At 30.9% G+C, this 21275-nt stretch overlaps 2 protein-coding genes and 1 long non-coding RNA gene across 5 annotated transcripts in view; 1 reads left to right on the top strand and 2 right to left on the bottom strand.

The window, feature by feature from the left end:
• Nucleotides 1-73: 73 nt before the first annotated feature.
• Nucleotides 74-2474, bottom strand: LOC132951005 (uncharacterized). The gene is made up of 3 exons (XR_009665281.1): nt 1027-2474; nt 438-955; nt 74-341 (listed from the first exon to the last, which is right to left on the bottom strand). It is a non-coding gene; the product is annotated as an uncharacterized LOC132951005 (long non-coding RNA).
• Nucleotides 2475-6485: 4011 nt separating this feature from the next.
• LOC132951002 (prominin-like protein) overlaps nt 6486-21275 on the top strand; it is a 29745-nt gene continuing 14955 nt past the window's right edge. Inside the window, exon 1 of one of the 3 annotated variants that reach the window (XM_061022660.1) lies at nt 6486-7606. In XM_061022660.1, coding sequence (XP_060878643.1) covers nt 7309-7606 — 298 coding nt within the window. In that variant the 5' untranslated portion in view covers nt 6486-7308. The remainder of the gene's footprint in view (nt 7607-21275) is intronic. The other 2 variants (XM_061022658.1, XM_061022659.1) reach the window with 2 other exon arrangements.
• LOC132951003 (glycerol kinase-like) lies at nt 10128-14232 on the bottom strand. The gene has a single exon (XM_061022662.1). It carries the CDS (start codon nt 12167-12169, stop codon nt 10562-10564), a length of 1608 nt encoding a protein of 535 aa, XP_060878645.1. The 5' UTR covers nt 12170-14232; the 3' UTR covers nt 10128-10561.

The raw sequence follows: 21275 nt of genomic DNA, 5'->3' as shown, positions 1-21275 counted from the left end.
ATATGTTTCCTTTATACCCAAATAATTTTTAAGTACCTACAAATAATATAGAACTCAATTTTATTTTAACAATAAATACTTTTATTAATACAGTGTTGACTTTGTAGATGGGTAGTAATAAATTAACTGTACATTCAGGATTACATGCATTCAGGTGAATAATTATAAGATTGCAATGTTAGATGTAAGATGTAAGATGTTAGATGTAAGATGTAAGATGTATTGTTGATTCATCAATACGATGCTTGGTGGACTTGAGGACTTCCCATGTTCAGCGACCGGCGTCGACCCGTTTTGTGGCACAGCGGAAACTTCGTACAGCTGACTGTTCGACAAAGACACTGTAATATTATTTGAAAAATATTATTTTTACTTAATCGTAATAACTGGGTATAATGAGTTTAATATTATATTATATTACAATAAATATTAAGTACCTATATTATTAGCTTCTAATAATTGGGACGTCATTTTTGTAGATATTGATCCGGACAAAATGATGCTGGCCCAGCGCTATGCCACGGTTTATAGCGTACCTATCCGATGAAATTGTTGGAGACTCTTTCAAACTGGGCAATCTGATTAACGGTGACGTGATCGTTACTTCGCGGCCATCATAGGGTAGACCAGAATACACAAAAATGTAGGTCATCGGGCTGTCGGCTGTATGTATGATTAAGTCCTGGAAGTGGGAATTACAATAGCCCCTAAAATTCTGTCACACCTCAACCTTAATAAAAACAAAGAATGATTAAAAAATGGTAACGGAATTGGCCTACAAATCTGAAAATAAGTTTATGGACAGATAACTTCTCAACGTAATATTATGACCGATCCAATAATAACTTTCCATAGGTACATCAGACCTATGTGCGACGGCTGCTCACCAACGTATCGACATCCACCAGATAACTTTGGTAAGTTTTCAAACTATACCGCTCATTCTTGCGGAATGCTAAAGAAAATTAATTTATTAGATAAGTATTATACTATAACAATTTTTAAATATAGACGTTTTCAACTCACAGTTATGCAGATGGATGTCGACCGGTTTGGGAGCGACGTCTGATACGCCATTGTTCTAATGAATTCAAATATAAATAATATATTATTATAATATTTTTATATGTATATAGGTACGGTTAGGTATATTAAATTAATTAAGTAGGTACTATATTAATATAGTCTATTAATTATTTTTTTACTATGCTTTTATTGTATTAAAATATACACAATGACTTATAACTTAAATTATTGGACCGGACATACAGCAACGTCGAGTTGAGGTACCTGTCCATAAACACATTTTCATCAGCAAAATATAATATAAAATATAAAGTAAAGAAATGCATAAAGAAAAAACTGTATTTATTCATACAATTTTGAAATCAAAAACATTAGAACAAGATAATGCTTTCTTGATAAATTAAAAATATTTGAAGATTTTATTTGTCATACGTTTACATGGCAATAGTAAAATTCTATTAAACCTATTAGGTACGTAAACAACATTTATTAATATGACAAATATTTCAAATTTCAAAAAAGGGGGACTCTCGTGTTAATACCCCTCACTTTGTTTTTTGGATAGCACTGGGAGTTTTTGTGCAAAAACGTCGGAACCTGGTGCACATTTCTGTACAAACAATGCACAAACGTTTGGCACATTAAAAATTTCAATTTTCCAAAAAGAGGGCGTCTCGTTTCAATGGCCACCCCCACTTTGTTTTTTGGATAGCACTGGGAGTTTTTGTGCACAAACGTCGGGACCTGGTGCACATTTCTGCACAAACGGTGCATAAACGTTTGGCACATTCAAAAATCCAAATATTCAATGTGGGGGGGGGCTACCGTTTCAATGGCCCCTCATTTTGTTTTAGGGATAGAGCTTTCAGTTTTTGTGCACAAACGATTGGACTTGGTGCACATTTCTGCACAAACGATGCACAAACGTTTAGCGTGGTCAGAAGTTCAAATTTCGAAAGTGGGGGGGGCCAATGAAATGGACCTACTCAAAATAATTTGCTAATTTTCGTGAGTTTTCCGTATTTTGTCAACATTTGAACTTTAAATGCTTATAAATAAAAACTGTGACTAAGGATTTTTAATTTTTTTCATCTGCCTTTGAAACAATGACCTAGGAGCCTTCTATTAAATTTTCAAGCTTTTTTACTCAACAGATAAAATTTTATTGATATTTATAGAAAAAAAAACTAAAAAAATTGAAAATGACAATGTCCGTAAGCAGCTCAAAAAGAGTCAAAAATGTATGGTGTATAGAAAATGCAAATATAAACATTCAGTCAAAATTTCATGTCTCTACGGTCATTTGTTTTAGAGTTACACCAAAAACCAAAATCGATTTTCTCAAAAACAGATTTTGCATAAAAATTCCAGTTTTTCCTTAATTTTTTTTTGTTTTTCACGTCGTTTTTGAAAACTACTGGGAAATTTTTACTTTTGACCCCCCCCCCCCCCCCCAAGTACCAACTAGATTCACTTTCCTATCAGAAAAGTTACTGTTGAAGAAAATCCAAGCTCTTTTACTGTCCTAAAAGGTGATGACAGACACAAAAATAAAAAAAAACACACATATCATTGTAAAATCAATACATTCATCGCTCCGTTCAGAATCTAAAAACGTCTGAAAAAATTTTTCTTTTTAAATCTAAGATTTGAAAATGTAATACAAGATTATCCATAAGTTTTTCTACCTTTATCAAAAAAAAAAATGTTTACAAGAAAGTCAAATTAAATTTAGACTATAAAATTTTAATCCTTCGAATGCACCAACAAGATTCATCTTCCCATCGAACAAAATAATGTTGAAGAAAATCGAAGCAGTTTTCCTAACCCAAACAGTGATGACAGATACAAAAAAGAAATAAAAAAAAAACACAAAATATTGTAAAATCAATACATTCGTTCGCTTAGAATCTAAAATACAAAAACAAGTTTTAAACAATTTACATGGTTACACTGTCCTATAAGCAGTAGACAATTCTAGCAGTCCAGCACACAGTGGTGCAACTATCGGATAGGCGGCTTATCTCCCCCCTGACTACGGTGAAGCAAAAAAAATATCGCTTATTGATTTAGATATAAGCCCCTATGAGTTATATTTAATTAATAGTTTTGTTAGGTGGGCTGTAGCCCCTCCCCCAGAATTTTAAACTTAGTTGCGTCTATGCAGTACATTTTGATTTATATGGGTCAAAATTAAGTAATAATTATTGTAATATATTTAGTTGTATTATAATACTTTTTTACTCAACAGATAAAATTTTATTGATAATTATAGAAAAAAAAACTAAAAAAATTGAAAATGACAATGTCCGTAAGCAGCTCAAAAAGAGTCAAAAATGTATGGTGTATAGAAAATATTAATATAAACATTCAGTGGAAATTGCATGTATCTACTGTAATTTGTTTTAGAGTTACACCAAAAATCAAAATAGATATTGTCGAAAACCTATTTTGCATAAAAATTCCCGTTTTTCCTTAATTTTGTTTTTTTTCCCGGCACTTTTGAAAACTATTGGGATTTTTTTCGACTTCTCACTACACCAACTAGATTCATTTTCCCACCGAACAAGATACTGAAGTAGAAAATTGAAGCATAATATCGACTACTTATCGTTTACACAGACACAAATAAAAATAAAAATAAAATAATGTCTTATTTTACACATTATTGTAAAATCAGTACATTCATTGCTCCACTCAGAATCTAAAATAATAAATTCATTTTATTTTATTACCTAATTCAATAAATTAATAACAATGAAAACTATATGAAATAATATATTAAATATATTATTTTCAAAACATTAATTTTCTTGGCGGGCTGGTGTAAAAACCTAGGTGGTTCGGATCCGACCCCTGATCTATACGATGATGGACAGTCAGGAGGTTTTTTCGGTTTAAGAATCATAGTAAGACAGTAGAATATTTCCATAATACTGGAAAGTAGGGTAATCTGAATTCTGAGCATTAAGTTAAACATGTAGGTCAGAAGTATGATAACATTTTTGAGAGCTGGTTGAGCATTTCTGATGTTATTAGATCATAATATATAGCCTCAGGTTATTTTTAAGCACTATATAAATAATTATAAATGATGGTATATTATATTATATAATTTATGATAATTAATAGGTAGAATTCAAACCTATACGTTTTAAAAACCTGCATACTAATAACTATTAAGTTTTGAAAGTTATTAAATGCTAATTGCTTCTGAGCATTTCGATGTTCGAAATTAATGTTAGAATGAATTTTTGTTTATTAAGAGATACAAAATATATACAATTATTGTAGAAATTGATAAAAAAATATTACGCTCTAAATCACCCTTCCATAAAACCTGTCTAAGTACCTATAACGCCAATGTTAAGATTGATAAGCTTAAACTTAGTCAAGGACGCCCATTAATGGGTGCAAAGGGGTGACATGTTTTGAACTTAGTCCTAAATATCTGGTAAGTATGTGATGTATTAACTTAGTGGATGTTTAAAGCTTTGAAAAATATATATACAAATATAGGTTATAACTTAGGTATAGGTAAATATTATAATATTGATTATAAACGCTTTAATTGGGTTGGTCAGCGAATACGCACTTCAGACTTAAGTTTATTTGTAAATAATGTATTGGGTAAGATAATGTCCATATCATTATTTACAAAGCAATCCTCAAATATTTGCTATAATATAAAACTAATTTATTTATAAAAGTCAATTAAGATATTATTATTGGAATAATAATATTTGTAACTACCTAACACGAATAATGAAATTAAATTTACGATGTACCTACATATACATTAGGGTACCCATATCATATTATTTACATTGGATATTTGATTTAAACCATTATATTAAAATCTGATGATAAATGAAAATCAGATTATCTATAATATTTGGGTTTATCATTTGTATAGTTTATGGAAAAAAAACATCATATTATAAAAATTTTATTTCATAACCAAATAGTTATTTGTTATTAGAATTGTTTACTACTTGTTATTTTTCGTAAGTCTTTATGTTTAGATGTAACATATTACTGAATAGTAAATATTTAAAAAAAATTTATATTTTATTATGACTATGTCGCGTGTCGTGGCTAGTGTAGTAGTAATCTACATTATGTTAATAACTAATATGGTATTAGTAAATATCATATTCGTGTCATATACTATACTACCTAATTCGTGTTTGTATAGCCACATAGCTCATATTTAATTATTGTATAAATTATCATGTTACCGATGTATTAGTCTTAAATAAAGTAGGTAGGCATTGTGTTAAGTGTCTACGATAAAGTTAAAACTGAAAATTCACAATTCTAAATTCAACATAGTATAATATTATAAAGTGGTATTACCTACCTACCCATTGAGATATAGTGACGGTTTTTATTAAAATACTCAAATTTTTACACGTGTTTCTGATTAATTGTGTTTACATATTTTTGTATTCAAAGGTGGGATTTGTTAGGATTGAGTGGTGTGTTCGTATGTAGGAGTGAGGGGGGGGCTTTTGCACCAAAATATAATATCATGTACCAACATTGAAATTTAAATCTGCAGGCGTCCCTGCAAGGTGCAGATGCTACATAATATAGATTTCAAGCGATACCACTTGGACGTAACTTGTCGAAACTCGAATTAGAATATAATGTGCACACTTCACGCCTATAAATTATGGCGGTGGCCTACTGGCTATATATTATAATGGGTACATATACTGCAGTTTACTAGGTGGGTGGACGGGTGGTACACTGGTACTGGGTCATACTAGATAGGTTGTGTGCGCGTACTGCAATTAATATTATGTTACCATGTATACAGCTGCCGGTACAAGTAGGTAAGCGCGAACGGTCGTTTCTAAATTTTTCGGATTGGCCCAGATCGGACGTGGGACGTCGGCGGGACACGGGTAGAGTATAGATTAGGTACATACAATATATTATACGCGCGCGCATCATCATCGATTGCATCCGACAAGTAGACGACAACAGAAGCATAGATTATTGTAGTAGATATATTATACCTATATGAACGCTATGAAGTCGGGTCGACCTGCGTGCGCCTCGTGCTCCCAATTCGCGGGACCCGCGAAAGCGTCGTTTGTGGGTGGATTTTGGGGGGGTGGGGAATATCTCGATGGGTGGAGGGGATGTGTGTGGGCCACGGGAGGAAAACACGATCCTCCGGTCGCCGTGCTCCTGTGCAGTGTGCGGACGACGATAGTAATAATAATATAACCTTGGCCCATTTCGCACGGCCAAGACCGTGTAGTAGTCGGCCGAGGGGGAAATTCGGTCGTCGTTGGTGAGACTGCAGGTCGTGACCGGGTACCCGTTTGACGGTGTCTGACCGCTACGCGTCGCTCCAGTCGTCCATATCGATCTGAGAGGGGGGACCTCCACTCACCTCCTACACCAGCGTTCCCACCAAGCGGCAAGCGACCGCAGACAACCTGTTCCTGGAACGGCTGGGCGGCGAATGACTGTAGACTCTTTCATTGTCGTCGGTCCGTCGCTTGACGTTTCCGTCCGTCACACACAGTACACGGTACGCACAGCGAAAACGCGATTCGCCGCCGTAGTGCACTGCCACTAGTGTGCCCAGTGCAACGTGCCTCTGTGCCATCGTACGCCGCTTAGAACGTGATCGCGACGACGGCCACCGCGCGCCATTGCAGTTGTAGTAGTAATCGTGTTTGAAAACCGGCAAGACGTTATTTTAAACACGTCCATCGTTTTCCGTTTACGACACTGTTTTTTCGTCACTTTAATATATTAAAGCAATTTAAAATTGATACTAGGCAATTGTAAATAGGCGGTGTTGTTGTTATTGTAAAAATAAAAAATATTTATCCGTCGGCCCCCGCGTGGTGTCCGCTAGAGTGCGTGTAATATAATTCCTTTGTTTACCTGTTCGCTGTCCCCTGCCGACCCTGCAGGCTGGAGCCCTCAGCACAGCTGATATCCCAGGAGTTTGTATCAATATTTTGCCATTGTACCTAATAATAATAATAATATTCAAAAATTATCATTTCAAACAATAAATTACGCACGTACGCACAAAGCCACAAAATCTGCGCGCCGACATCCGTCCAACGGCCGCGGTCTCCTCTGACTCCCCTCCCGCCACCCCTTGTCCGTACACTCCTCGTGAGTTGCTACTCTCAGGCAGACAACTCGAACTCGACATCGGTCCGACATGTGTCCGCGAGTGTAACGACCGACGGGGATACCCGCTAGTATAATATCGTAGCGCGAGTGTCGTGTTCGTCGGCCACGATGTCCAGTGGCGGCCGGTGGGTGGTTTGCGTGGCCCTGCTGTTGCAGTTGACCGCGCGGTCCGAGGGCAACTGGCTCAAGAACTTCGCCAAGCCAAAGCCGCAGCTCAGGCTCATGGAAGGCGTCACCGAACATTTGCACAACGTCATGCCGTACGAACAGGTGCAGTTCAGCAGCCCGAACGTGTCCACGGCGTACATCAGCACCACCAAGTTCCAGGCGGCCGGCATGGGACATTTGTACTTCATCACCAACAAGTTCATCCAGTACATACTGAGCGACCAGGCTTTCCCCGAAGGTATGGTTAACTTATAGCGTAGCTGTCGACACCGCTTTAATATGGGTAAAGCCGGGATCACACTACCGTTGTCGTGTACAGTTGGTTCAGATCTATTCAACCTGTGGGTGGGCAACTCGATACCGATACTATGTGGCCCACCTGGCACCTACATGCCTACTTATAAAACAGAGCACGATCCGACGGTTGTGTGAACCTGGCTTAACTGTTTTTCTATTCTGTCCATTGGCAGTCGAGCAAATTTGTTCAACCACATATATTTTAAAATGTTTTCAAAAAAGTTTAAACGATGCTTAGGTACATGTTGTGGTTGTGCACACGGTTGATTGACCTGTGCAAACTGTAGTCGTTCACTTATCTGTAGCGTAGTATAGTAATCTTTTTATTTTTACAAGTGGGGGGTAAGATAAATCTGCCAAAAATAACTAACCAATGGTCAATGAAAACCTACAACATTACCAACAGAACATTTTTACGTTTATATTTATACTACCAAATTAATATTATTTATACAGAATAATAACCTCGGTAATAACTAATATTAATAACGATTGTGTAAGGTAGGAACAGTATTCTATACTTCTAAAGACTCATTGATTACTGTTGGCTGCAAAATAATTTCATGTATTTATTTTATTTACAGTTCCCCAATGTACTGGCGATACCTCAATTACCTAAATAAAATATTTTGATATGCGTGTACATAGTTGTTAGAACTGTTAAAAGGTCACAGTTTCTTATTGTACATATTATCAAAAATTTAAAAACTAACTACCTACTTATTATATTTTTTCTATTTATCTGACAGACGATTGTCTAGTATACATTAAATATGATTCATTAGATTTAAAGTATCTGGTTATTGAACTATTAATAATATTAAGTAATTTTTTACGTAGGGACTATGAAGCCTGTGCGATATACTTAGGTACCTAGATTAAATATTTTATTAAAATGTACTAGAAAATAATGAATTGATCTAATCACTTTAAGAATCTGCATACTCTACAGAAATGTGTTGTAATATATTATCATCGATATTGCATACCTAAATTTGAATGATTAAAAATAATATTAAATATTTATTATAGTTAATAGTGTTATATATAGGTATATTGTTAGTAACTACCTAGAAGATACTAATATTATCATTTTTTATTAACTCCCCGGAACAGAAATAATTGAAATATGATAGTATCAGTTTACATAACATTAATTTTATGGTTGAGAAGTTACTATGGTCGTCTGAACCAGACCTTGGCATTTTTTTCTTTAATAACATCTACAAATCAAAATCATTATTGTAATTATTACTTATAATTTGTATTAAAATATCTATTAGATAGGTACCTAAGTAATGTAACGTGGTCGGGGATGACCCGTTAAATATAAGATATTCAGGGAAGAAATTAGTTTAATTAGAATTTAAAAATAAAATTGATATGTAGGTAGGCATGTTACATATCATAGGTATTACAAATAATTTAGTCCTATGAAAAAACAATTATTTAGGTATTTAATTATTTGTACGCTTATTGATGAATCATAGTAAAAGTAGGTTAGGTTGGTTTAATATTTATTTATTATATTATTTAGGCATGTATTTGCTTTTTTTTAGTGACTTTGATATTTGCAATGATAGGTAGGTTAAAATAAGGTTTTTTAAATAACATATATTAATAAACGTAATTAAAAATTATCACTTTATGTACCTACTTAAACCTACTTTTTAGATATTCAGATATCTGAGATTATTAATCTTTTTAACATTATATTTGTTATGATTACAATATACATAATTATTATACACCATAATCTATGTTCTTGAAAGACAAATACCTGTTATGTAAATAATATTATGAATTTCCATATACCAATATGATGGCAATATTTGACAATTAAATAAAACAAGGCAAATTATTATAATAATGTCAATGAAGTATTGTTTGGTTACTCAGTGAATCTGTTCAACTTTTTATAATATCAGTACATGATTATAATATATTATACATATAATTTTTTTCCTGTTTAACCGACAGCGAAGGAGGCTCTGTGTGAACCTTACTACTCCTCTGCCATAATTATATATATTTAGATTGATCATATCTACCAATATTCTATCTCGTCAAATATTATAAAAACTGTTCATAATAAATTATTTGTAAATTATTATTGTCCCCATTATTATCAGTATTATGCTACATCCAATGCATACCCTGGTTGATACAATCTTTAGCAATAGTTGATAATATACTCCTGTCAGCTGTCAATTATTTAACGGCTATCAAATAATGAAGTAGTCTGTCATGCTACTAGTTTAATACTCATAGAAATATTAATATTAATTTATTAATATGTCTATGTTAATACTACAAAATATTAATAATATTCAATTCTAATATCAGTGTCCACCGTTCAATACCTAATTTATTGAAAAACAACAATTATTAATGAATTAAACTTAAACTCATAAGTATTGAAATTGAATAAAGATTATTCAAATAATTAAATACCCATGTGGTTGTGGTATTTGTATTTTATGGAGATAAAAAATGTATTTTTTTCAATCTTCTAAATAAGTATATGTATATTATGTATATATTCCTTATTATTTACACTTAACATTTTTTTTTTATTTACATTATACAAGCTGATTAAGTATAGGTATTTGTCTTATTACTATTTTTACAATATAATGTTGGCTTTTTTACTATAAATAATTTAAAATGTATTACAACATAAATTGTGTACTATATTACTAAACTATTTAATTAGTTATAATATATAATTGGTATTCTTTTATAAATCAAAAAAAATTGTTTACAAACAATTGATCAGCTAACATAATAACAAAAATTAACCTACTAAAATATTTCACAAAATTAAAATAATAGTTTATATTTGGGTAACTTTATTTGTTTCTTTATCAACAATTGCATATTTTTTAATAAAATGTTAATTCTTATCTGAAAAAACCATCATACCCATCATAGCCATTAAGTATGCTGTGGATAAAAAGTTTGAACTAAAATTATTATATTTATTTATTGTTTGACGATGTTGTTGTTGTTGTGGTTTTGATACACCAGTACTACGCCTTATAGCTTTTAACCATTTTGAATACCGATTTTTTTGTTCTTCTTCTGTTGTTGTTGGTTTTAATATGTTAAGTGACCACTGATGACTTCCTAGTGAAATATTTACGACTCTTGCAGCTGCTTTAGCTGAACCATAGATAGCCATGTCGTCAGTCATTTGTGAGCTTATTACGTCTACTCCTAAAATATCAGCTTGATAACTTAATATATTATTGTAAATAGAATAAAGACCATCTACAAATAACTGTGATGGAACTATATTTGTATCCTTTTCAAATGCAACGCATACATCTTTGGTATGAAAGCAAAATGCTTCTAATGCAGCTCGAATTATATGTTTTTTGTTAGTAAAATGAGTCATACCACATATAATACCTCTTGCATCTGGTTTCCAATGTGGTGCTGCTAATCCATTAAAAGCCGGTACAAAATATACATCACTTGCATCTATGTTTAATGATTCTATTTCTGCGTCACTGTCTACAATTTTCATATTATTCTTTAGCCATTCTATCGCTTTACCACCAACTGATGTCCAACCTTCAAAAGCGTAAACTGCTGGTTCTTTATCTATTTTGTATGCTACTGTTGTAATTAATCCATTATTAGACCTTTTAAATTCTGTTCCTATCATACAAGACACTGTACAACTATCACCGTAATTACTCATTATTTGGCCAGGTTTATCGAAATGTAACCCATACAAAGCAGCTTGATGATCAGCAAATATTGATCCAATTGATATACCTTTTAAAGGTGTTTCTTCTATAGTTCCATAGTGTTCAGAAGAACTCTTAATTGTTGGCAGCAAAGAAATTGGAACATTAAAAAATCGACAGGCATCTGGAGACCACTCCAAAGTTTTTAAATTCATTAATAATGTCCGAGAAGCGTTGGTAATGTCCGTCACATATAAATTACCTTTAGTAAGCTTCCAAACTATCCAAGTATCTAATGTTCCAAATTTAATATTCTTCATAGTAGTAGGTCGTTGAATAATATGTGTATTATTAATTATCCATTTTAATTTAATTCCACTGAACATTGATGTTACTTTTGAACCAGTTGCGTCTTCTATATCATCAAGTTCTTTTGGACAATTTAATATACAGTCTTGAATGATGGTGTCTGTACGAGTATCAGTGTAATGAATTGCATTGCAGAGCGGTTTACTTGATTCTAAATCCCATGCTAATACAGTATCTCTTTCATTTATAATCCCAATTATCTTAATGTTATCTTTTGATAAATTTTTTAATTCTAATTTAACTATTACCTCATTAATAGTAGAACACAATGCATTCCAAATATTTTCAGCATCTACTTCAACCCAACCAGGGTATGGTTTTATTAGTTCGATATGCCTGTATGAATCCAACACAATATTTCCACTGTGGTTGAGTATGGAGAATTTGACTATCTCAGATTCGACATCAATTACTCCAATTAATTGTTCATTCATCATTTTGGCTGTGCGAGATAAATTGGATGAAGTGTCTTGTACTGAACTCAAATGTAGACTGCACTCCACAAATTTATGTTTCAATATTATATAGATACACTTATCAACTGATTATACGGATACAGCTGATGTATATTCACTGTCTAATGGGTTGAATAGGTCAAATTGTGCAATATTATTTATATATTTTGCTATATTATCTATATTGTTTGATTGCTTTATATTAAAGTTGTTTTATTCTTATTTATGAACTTTAGACTTCCATTAAAACAGAAAATAAGAATGAAAATTGCTTAAAAAACTCGAATAAAATACACACTATTATGAAATGATAATGTACCCTGATATCGTTGTCGTAATGTTCTGTGATATAAGTAATACTAAAGAATATTGATTATATCTGAAGGCTGGGCTGTCTGTGCGTCACTGTATTGGTGATTTCCAAAATGCAATCATCTACTTTTACTGACCTATATCGAATATTAAACTACGAAATACTTAATAAATTTACAACTAAATATCCTGTAAAATATTATTAAATCGATAAGAAGGTGGCGGTCGGTGGGTAGTGGGTTGAGAATTGAGATGTCTTGTGATAAAGTGTGTATGTTGATAAGGGTTCTGGCGGTTCTGCACATAAATAAATTGTGCAATAGTGAAACATAACTAAAAAAAATTATCGATCAATTTTAATAAACAAAACTTATTATCAGACCGCGGGTAAATTATATCAGTAATGATGAATGATAATGATCCACTGGAAATGTAATATTAAATATTTTGCCACGTCGGAATGAAATAATATTACGATTATTATGAACGAACGTCAACAGTTTCGTACGAATGACGTGACTTAGTGTGTTTACAATATACGCCTGCTGGTAACACTGCGAGGAAAATAATCCACAACACACCGGTCCGCAGAATATGGACACCACCAACCTTTGTAGTTTGAACTTTGATTGTGTCTGCAAAGGTTTCATAATATGACCGTTTTGTTGTTATTAATAAGGATAAATCGAATTTCGATGTTTCGATATTGTTTGGTATAAAATAATAAACCTTTGAATCGGCGTCGGATGATGCCTTTATGATTAAAATATTCGAATGGCTGTCCAACAATTTTAAAATTATCAATTATACGCATCGTTCTAGATTGAATTTCATATTTTATGGGGTACTGTGTGTATTAGTAGTGCATTCGTAAAATCGCTTATGATATAGGTGCGTAGGTATACGTACTGTATATAATTGTCTATATACAATTTTAACGGAAAATAGCCGGACAGGATATGGTGAACGGGTATTGGGCACTGGTCCCGCTTCGCTCACCTCGCCACAGTATCGTGCATTCGTGATGTATTATTATCATCAAAAAAAAAAATTGAAGGCAATGATGCAAATCACCGAGTTCGAGAAACTATTTTATTCAGAACAGAGCTAGCAGCTAGTTCGGTAAAGTTTAAATCCACGATTGTAATCGACATTAGAAAGATAAAAAAAAATAATAACAAATGTTCAATATATTATTATGGAATATGGATTGCCCGTATTCTAACTTGCATTACACTCGGGGAAATTACTAAAGAAAATTGAATAATTGCCTAATTCAGAAGTCTTAAATTTTAATTGGTTTTTCTTCTATGTGTAAAACATTTGATGCACGTAAAAAATGTAGTCATATAAAATCTAAACAATCTTAATTTTTAATAGAATACACTAAACAATAGAAAATACAGTAAAATAAATTTTAAAAATAAAACTTAGTAAACGGTACGGCAGTCTGTTTTAAAAAATATATTTCAGTTAGGTTGAATGCTTAGATGTTTAAATAATCAATCTGAAATAACTTGTGTAAAACCAATTCATGCTTTAAAAAACTGAAAGCAAAAAAAGTAGTAATAATTATAATTAATTGTAACTATAACGCATGATATTGCAAATTTACGTTCGGAAGAATCCATTTTACTCTGTTTTTTTAAAATTAAAGTAAATGATCTTCAATATTATAAAATTTAAAGATAGGATTATTATCCAGAACCCTGCGTAGACTTTTTATGATATTTTAATTTTAAAGCAAGTAAATGTAATGTAATTGTAAATGTTCAAAATATGCAAGTCCATACATTTTCTTTCTAGCTACAATAACCTGGATTAGCTGTTTTAAACATTTTAAAACAATTGTCTTTAATATAGTAATTTAATATTGTCTTTGATATATAATATTTACGTTCTCAAAGTATAAGCGCATAAAACGTCTGTAATGCGCTTTATAATAATAATATAGATAATATTAGTATGTATTACTATATATTATAAAAATATAAGGTTCTATTATTATTTTTGAATGTTATTACTTATTGGTAAAGCAAATTAATAAACCGCGCTCTGGTGGAAACAATTTGTACCTCCCGATTCGGGATGTATAGATATAGTTTTATATTGGTTATTTTACTTTTCCTAATAAATTAATTTTGTTATTAAAACTTTATACTCTGGTAATTGGTATAGCTAACTGTATAAGTTCGTAAGTACATTTCTCCTAATATTATCAAATACATTTAAATACACTTCACTTAAAGCAAAACGTATACGATATGTCGGGAAAATACATACAACCTGATAATAATATCCCGAATTCCCATTTTCCGACTCGTCGTACGGTGTTAATATTTTGTTTGCCAATAACTTAATATAACTTATTGGTGGTAATTGGTATAGACAATGGTATTACGTCTCACTATGGTCAATCATAAACAAATTGTTCGTCTAAAATGTGTTTTATTTTCGAGTTGAATATTTGTTATACAAATATCAATATGTTTTTAATCTACTGTTTTATTTTTTCATAATTTATTGTGCGTAGGTATCTATACAAATAAATGAAATTTGCTTGCTTACGTCATAACTCATCATGAGTTTAAGACGTCATACATAAGGTATAATAATAGTAGTCCCTATTTCACGTGTGTTTAATTAGACGGATGCACGTGTTTTGAGGAAAACCGTGTTTAAGTTAAAGCCCGTGTAAATAAAATACATGGGAAATTTACCGTTATACTCCTTGTACCCGTGCATGTATTTGTGTCCCGTTTGCCCCCCGTGTACCGGTGTATCATTGTATCAAATATCAATTGCGTTCATATTTATATACTTTATATACATTTCCGGTTTTATTTCTTTATAGGTAATCCATTATTCACTCAAATTTTTATTTTTTGTTTTCCTAATAAATAAAGTCGTTTAAAATGTTTAAATACAACAATAGCATAAATAAGTTGAGAAAAAATAAGAATAGTATAAAATATATTGTAGTTGTTACATAATATAATATAACAAGTCATATCATAATCATAAAAACACTGGACAAGCTACAGAAAAAAACATAATAATAATTAATTAATAAAAATAAAAAGTAATACATATAGGCCTTCTGACCATGGCTTATCTTGAGAGAATCGACGTGACGATACTTCCAGCCGTGTAGAAATAACGTTGTGAGCTGATCTGACCGACGGTGCTCGGTATACTTAAATAATTTTTTGCTATTTTAATTCGAGCCGCTGATGAGTTATGGTTATTCTTCATGTTATTTTCACCACTCAAATGAATAATTCTGATACTGAGCCAAATAATCATATTTTCTATTATTTGATTTATTACAATACAAAAACTTTTTATTGTCCGCTCATATTATTTTAGACTGCATATCAATCGATCTATGCAAGTGTGTAACTATAATTTTTATTCGGGAAGTATAAAATCGTTTAACATAGTTTTGATTTGTTTAACGAATATTTTCTATGACTTCAGCCTTCTGCCTCATGGTTTTGTATCTATAGAATCTAAAATGGAGCAACTTAACTCGCAGTAGATAACGTACACAATTTTAAAAATACATGCTTAATAATAAACTATTAGCTGAAGATTATAGTTTAAAGATAATTTTAAAATTTTAAATCTTGCCTGTTGAACATTTTTATATTCTTTTGCGATCCATGAGCTAAAACCGGGACTAACCAGAAATCAGACATCAGTCCCCTTCAACATAATTGTAACCAATTTAGACTGTGGTCGAATTCAATTTATTATGAGTGTAATAAATGTATAATATACAATTATACATAAGGATTATGTCAATTGTGATAATCACTATGCTCAACATATTTTGTTTTTTGTTTATTAGGTTTTTAAAAATTACTACCATTTATCAATGTAAATGTTTCGTTTAAACACATAGTTATGCCTACTGTATGAATAAATAAATTAATAACTTAAATAAATAAATAAATAAATGGTTAAACATTTCACTCAGGAAAAAAACCAAATTTTTTTATGTTTGATTTTAGTTGAAATTGTGTTAAAGTAATTCAACAAATTTAGATTTTTTATTATATGTAATTTTAATGTTGAATACAATTTTTTTTTAATTCATTCAACAAGCAACTGATAATTAAATATATAACTATGGCTCGGAAATTGTAGGAGTTGCATATTATTCTACATACTCTCGATTTATAGCAGACCAAGATGAAAATCCAAGCTATGCATATTAAATATTTTCTAAGTATAAATATTTATTGTTATTGATGCAGTCAACTATTAATTTAACAACAACGGTTCGATGTGCATTTTCTCTATCGCGCTAATATTCTGATGTTAAATGTCTATTTTTCAGTTGAATACAATTTCAAAATGGCAAAGAGTTTTCTGCCATATTTGAAATATTATAAATTAATTTTTCCATATATTACATTTCTTTTAGTGCAAATTAATAACGACATAAATGTTTTTTGTGGAATTTCAAATTTTTTGATGCTTATTTTAACATTTTTTTGTGTACATTTACATGCATATTTTTCTTTTTTAGCTCCTATAACTTCCGAGCCCTAGATGTAGGTACCCAACAATATAAGTTACATGGCACACCATTTCTGACCTTTAAGGATCACCATGAATATTTCAAATTGTTCATCAGATTTCTAAACTGAACTTTGCATGAACCTGACAGTGTTGAAATTTCTATCAAAAGTTGGATAGGTAATAAAATGCAACTTATCGGTATATTTACCAAAATATGTAGGTAAAATACTTTACCTACATTTCAGTATTTAAAAATAAATAACTATATAAATTATATATTATGTTGGGTTAGGATTTAAAAAAATCCTAATATAGGTATACAATTGGACTTGGCACCTAGTATAAGTAACAACATTACCTGTATTCATACGTTAGTTTTTACGATATTTAGATTGTTATGTTAGATGACTTATGACTGTAAAATATTTAAATTTAAAAATACTCATATAGTACAGACAAATTTAGATATCGTTAAAAATCCAACTTCCAAATACGCAGATAATGTCCGTAACTTTTTAATAAGAATAATCAATTTACTCTAAAAATAAAATTAGTTATACAAAATTGGTAAATCCGGTAATCTGAACGCAAATTTTCGATGCTGTATTTTTTTTATACGGATGCAACACGTGTGGGTGTGAATTCATCTTAAACGATTATTCTATAATAATAATATCCAAATACAATAATGACGTCATACTCTTGAATTCAGCTATACATCTAAGTGCGTATAATGGCATACTGCGTAGTAATTATTGCAAATGTAACAATTTAAACTTTAGACCTAAATAATAATAAAGGTGAGTGAAATTCTCATTATTGTTTCTTAAAAATCGCGAATTCACACGCCGAGTATATACTGGCAAATGGCAATGCTGGCTGATGATGACTAATGATTATACGTTTGTTCCAATCTGTTAATGATAAGCAACAGGCCAGTAGTATAAATATTGCGTTGTCACAGATTTACCCAAGACCTATGGTACATGTTCTATGTCAAGAATAGGGTTTGATTTATTTTTTACTTTTACTATGGAATTAGCACAGCGCATTTAACTAGGCATGCTAATAAATTGTCATTGTAATTTTTAGATTACTACGTTCGTTTGCTTTAGAATTATTGTCACACAATTACCTACCTAAGTGAATAGAATCGAAATCATTTAATATTTTGTTTTCAAGTCATTATTCTAATCAATAATAGTTTCCTTATATACCTTATATATATGGATAGATAGTGAGAATTAATAAAAAAAAATAGATAGATAGATTTTGATAATATTCATCTCTTCGAGAGTAATCTATTTACTATTGTATTCACTGTGATATTCATTGTTCAACAATAATTAAATAGCGATATATATACCCAAGTTTGTTCCCTGTAATCGATTAAATAAAATATTAAATCATTACACATTAAGCCCGGGAATATGACTTCTGTTTTCTGTTCATGTGCTAATGGTACAACTTTTTAATAGCTGTTTTTTATTTTATTTTTTCTCTTATTTTACTTTGTACAGAAATTTATTTGTCCAGTATCGGTAGCGAGTATGTTTAGAAAACAGGATTTTGCCGACACTACCAATTTATAACGGCAGACAACTATAATAATATTATACACTTGACATGTTATTTTTTTTGTCTCGTTTATCAATTGAACTCGTTTAACGAAAGAAAATCACGTACGGTATACCAGCTGCAGCAGCCGTCACTATTCGCTGTACAAACTACATAACTATAATATCGCCCGATTTTCTCCATGTATAATATAACACCACCGAGAACAAAAACCAATATCAATGCAACATTCGTCATTTTCTATTTGTTTTTCATTTTGTCCCACTAAAGTCGTGTGACACCACGAACAATTGTTTCGGTAGGTACAATATATCGTTACAAATTTTACGATGTATTACACATTTACACGAGTATATGTACTTACTATACCTACATAATATTTCGTTTGGGGTATATTTTTATATTCATCCACTTTGTTTGTGTTTATCGTCATAAAATCGTATCTAAAAATATCGAAAAGCCTTCGTTATGTTCTCTTTGTTTTCTCTCGTGTTTTTCTAGTTCAATCCATCTCTTTTTATGCGTGAAACTCGTTTATTAAGGGGATTCGATACCGTGATTTTCTGTTTTTGTCTAACACATGCGCGACATAGTATTTTGGACGAGTTTTTTGCCAAACATTCCAATTGATCTATTGAAGCGATAAGAATTCTGAAAACAGATTTGAATTTGTCGTTAAGTCTACTTGAAATCTACTTTCCCACATGTTTGATATTATTCCTCAAATTCCTATAAATGTCATATTAAAAAAGAGTATTTAAAAATTGTCGTATTTTAATTTTTAGAGAAGTTAAAATCAAAAAATCACAAGTGTGGAAAATTCGATTTCAAGTAGACTTGACGACAAACTCAAATTTGTTTTTAGAATTCTTATCGCTTTATTAGATCAATTGGTGTGTTAAGCAAAGAACCACTCTAAAATCCTATGTCGCGTGTGTGTTGGACAAAAACAGAAAATCACGGTATCGAATCCCCTAAAGTACTAACGACATGTTATCAAATAGACCCAAGGTAGATATTTTTACTATATCTACAGTAAATAATGTTATATAAGTAGTATCCATCAAATAAGTAAAAATAAAATTCTTTCTTAATACTATCGTTTATAAGTTTATGTTCATGACGATTTGATCCTGTCGTCATGACCTACTTATTGGTATATTGCAATATTATTAATTATTATAAAGTTATAAAACCAAATGATACACATCGATATTATGTTTTTGTATAAAAAAATTACATGGTGATTGTCCTAAAAAATATTTCTAATGATATTGCCATGGACGGAACTACGTAAATAATATGCTGTAGTTTTACTTAACATGCTGTCATTAGTTCATTACCATACGGATGAATGTTGCTCGTTTAGGTACTTGGCTAACCTTTCAAATGTAAACTCCAAAGATGAATGATAAGCTTGATTTTTTTCTTTAAACATATTTTCTTTATGCTTTGTTAAATTTGTGTATGAGTATTTGAGTGTATGAGTGTGTGGATTTTGACCGTAGTAAAATAATCTAGCTATATATATTATTTGTAGTTTGGCGGTGCCTGTACTGTCTGTACATAGTATAGAATAGAGACTGGCCTGTACTTGTAACGGGTCGTTGGAGTTATCAAATGACTCATCGGGTATAACGAACTCCATTTCTTTGTATCGCACTGGGCAATTCTCTAGTATATATTTATATGTTATTACTATTACTACTGCAATCTTTATAATACATAATATTTACATATTGTGCTAAACCGTGTTACCTATTTAAAACAATTGCAATTGTTTCTTATGTTTTATTTCGATAATATGCGTGCTGTAATTTTATCATCAATCGCAATCATAATATTAAATTGCTTATTTAATTCAGCAAACTCAAAACTGACAAATCCACATTACAATAAAAAAAATAAAAAATATGATTGTTATTAGAAAAGTATTAAAACGTGTTGGTTATGATTCAAGTTTTTAAAATTAAATTTGGGGTCAATTCCTATTAGGTTAGGTGAGTAACAAACGTGATTTATACAAATTTGGTATACAGAATATAATAATATAATATCCTTTATGCATTGCCGATATGGCGATTAATTTCAAAAGGTATTGTTTATATGTATTTTTGTATATTATATACGTGTCCTTGTCATTGATCTTAATGGCGAATACCTATAATATAAGATCAGATAAATGTTTTTATCAGCCAATGTCGATGATAAGTGATAACAATAACAATACTGTGGATAACAGCATTTAAATCATACGTTTTATTTCTTGATAAAAATTACGGACTCGTTTTCATCAATGTGAAACTAACTACTCTACTAATACTACTATAGGTACTCATAATCATATAATAATTTATTGTATCTTTAGTGTATACTTATTTTTTAATTTGTTTGAATAAACTCACATCATATACAAATATTTTGACATAAAAATATTTTTTTGTTGATACCTAACAGTCAACAGACAATATGTAGGTATATAGTGATTTATTTAACAATTTATTGTAATAATTTCTAGTTAGTTTAAACTATGTGGATGTTGAAATATTATAACCTGACTAATGGTAAAACAATATATCATCTAAGATTTGTTTTACTCGAATTAAGTTTAAACCAGTTAGGTATTAGTATTTCAATAAAATAAACACTATGACTCATTTAAATATTT

Source organism: Metopolophium dirhodum, chromosome 8 (genome assembly GCF_019925205.1).
Source record: "Metopolophium dirhodum isolate CAU chromosome 8, ASM1992520v1, whole genome shotgun sequence".
NCBI lineage: Eukaryota > Metazoa > Arthropoda > Insecta > Hemiptera > Aphididae > Metopolophium > Metopolophium dirhodum.
The sequence above is the reverse complement of the archived record's forward strand: the minus strand, read 5'-3'. Positions and strand labels throughout refer to the sequence as shown.

Bases quoted from the DNA above. Each gene is read 5' to 3' on its own strand.
- LOC132951003 (XM_061022662.1), bottom strand. From the start codon at position 12,169: ATGATGAATGAACAATTAATTGGAGTAATTGATGTCGAATCTGAGATA.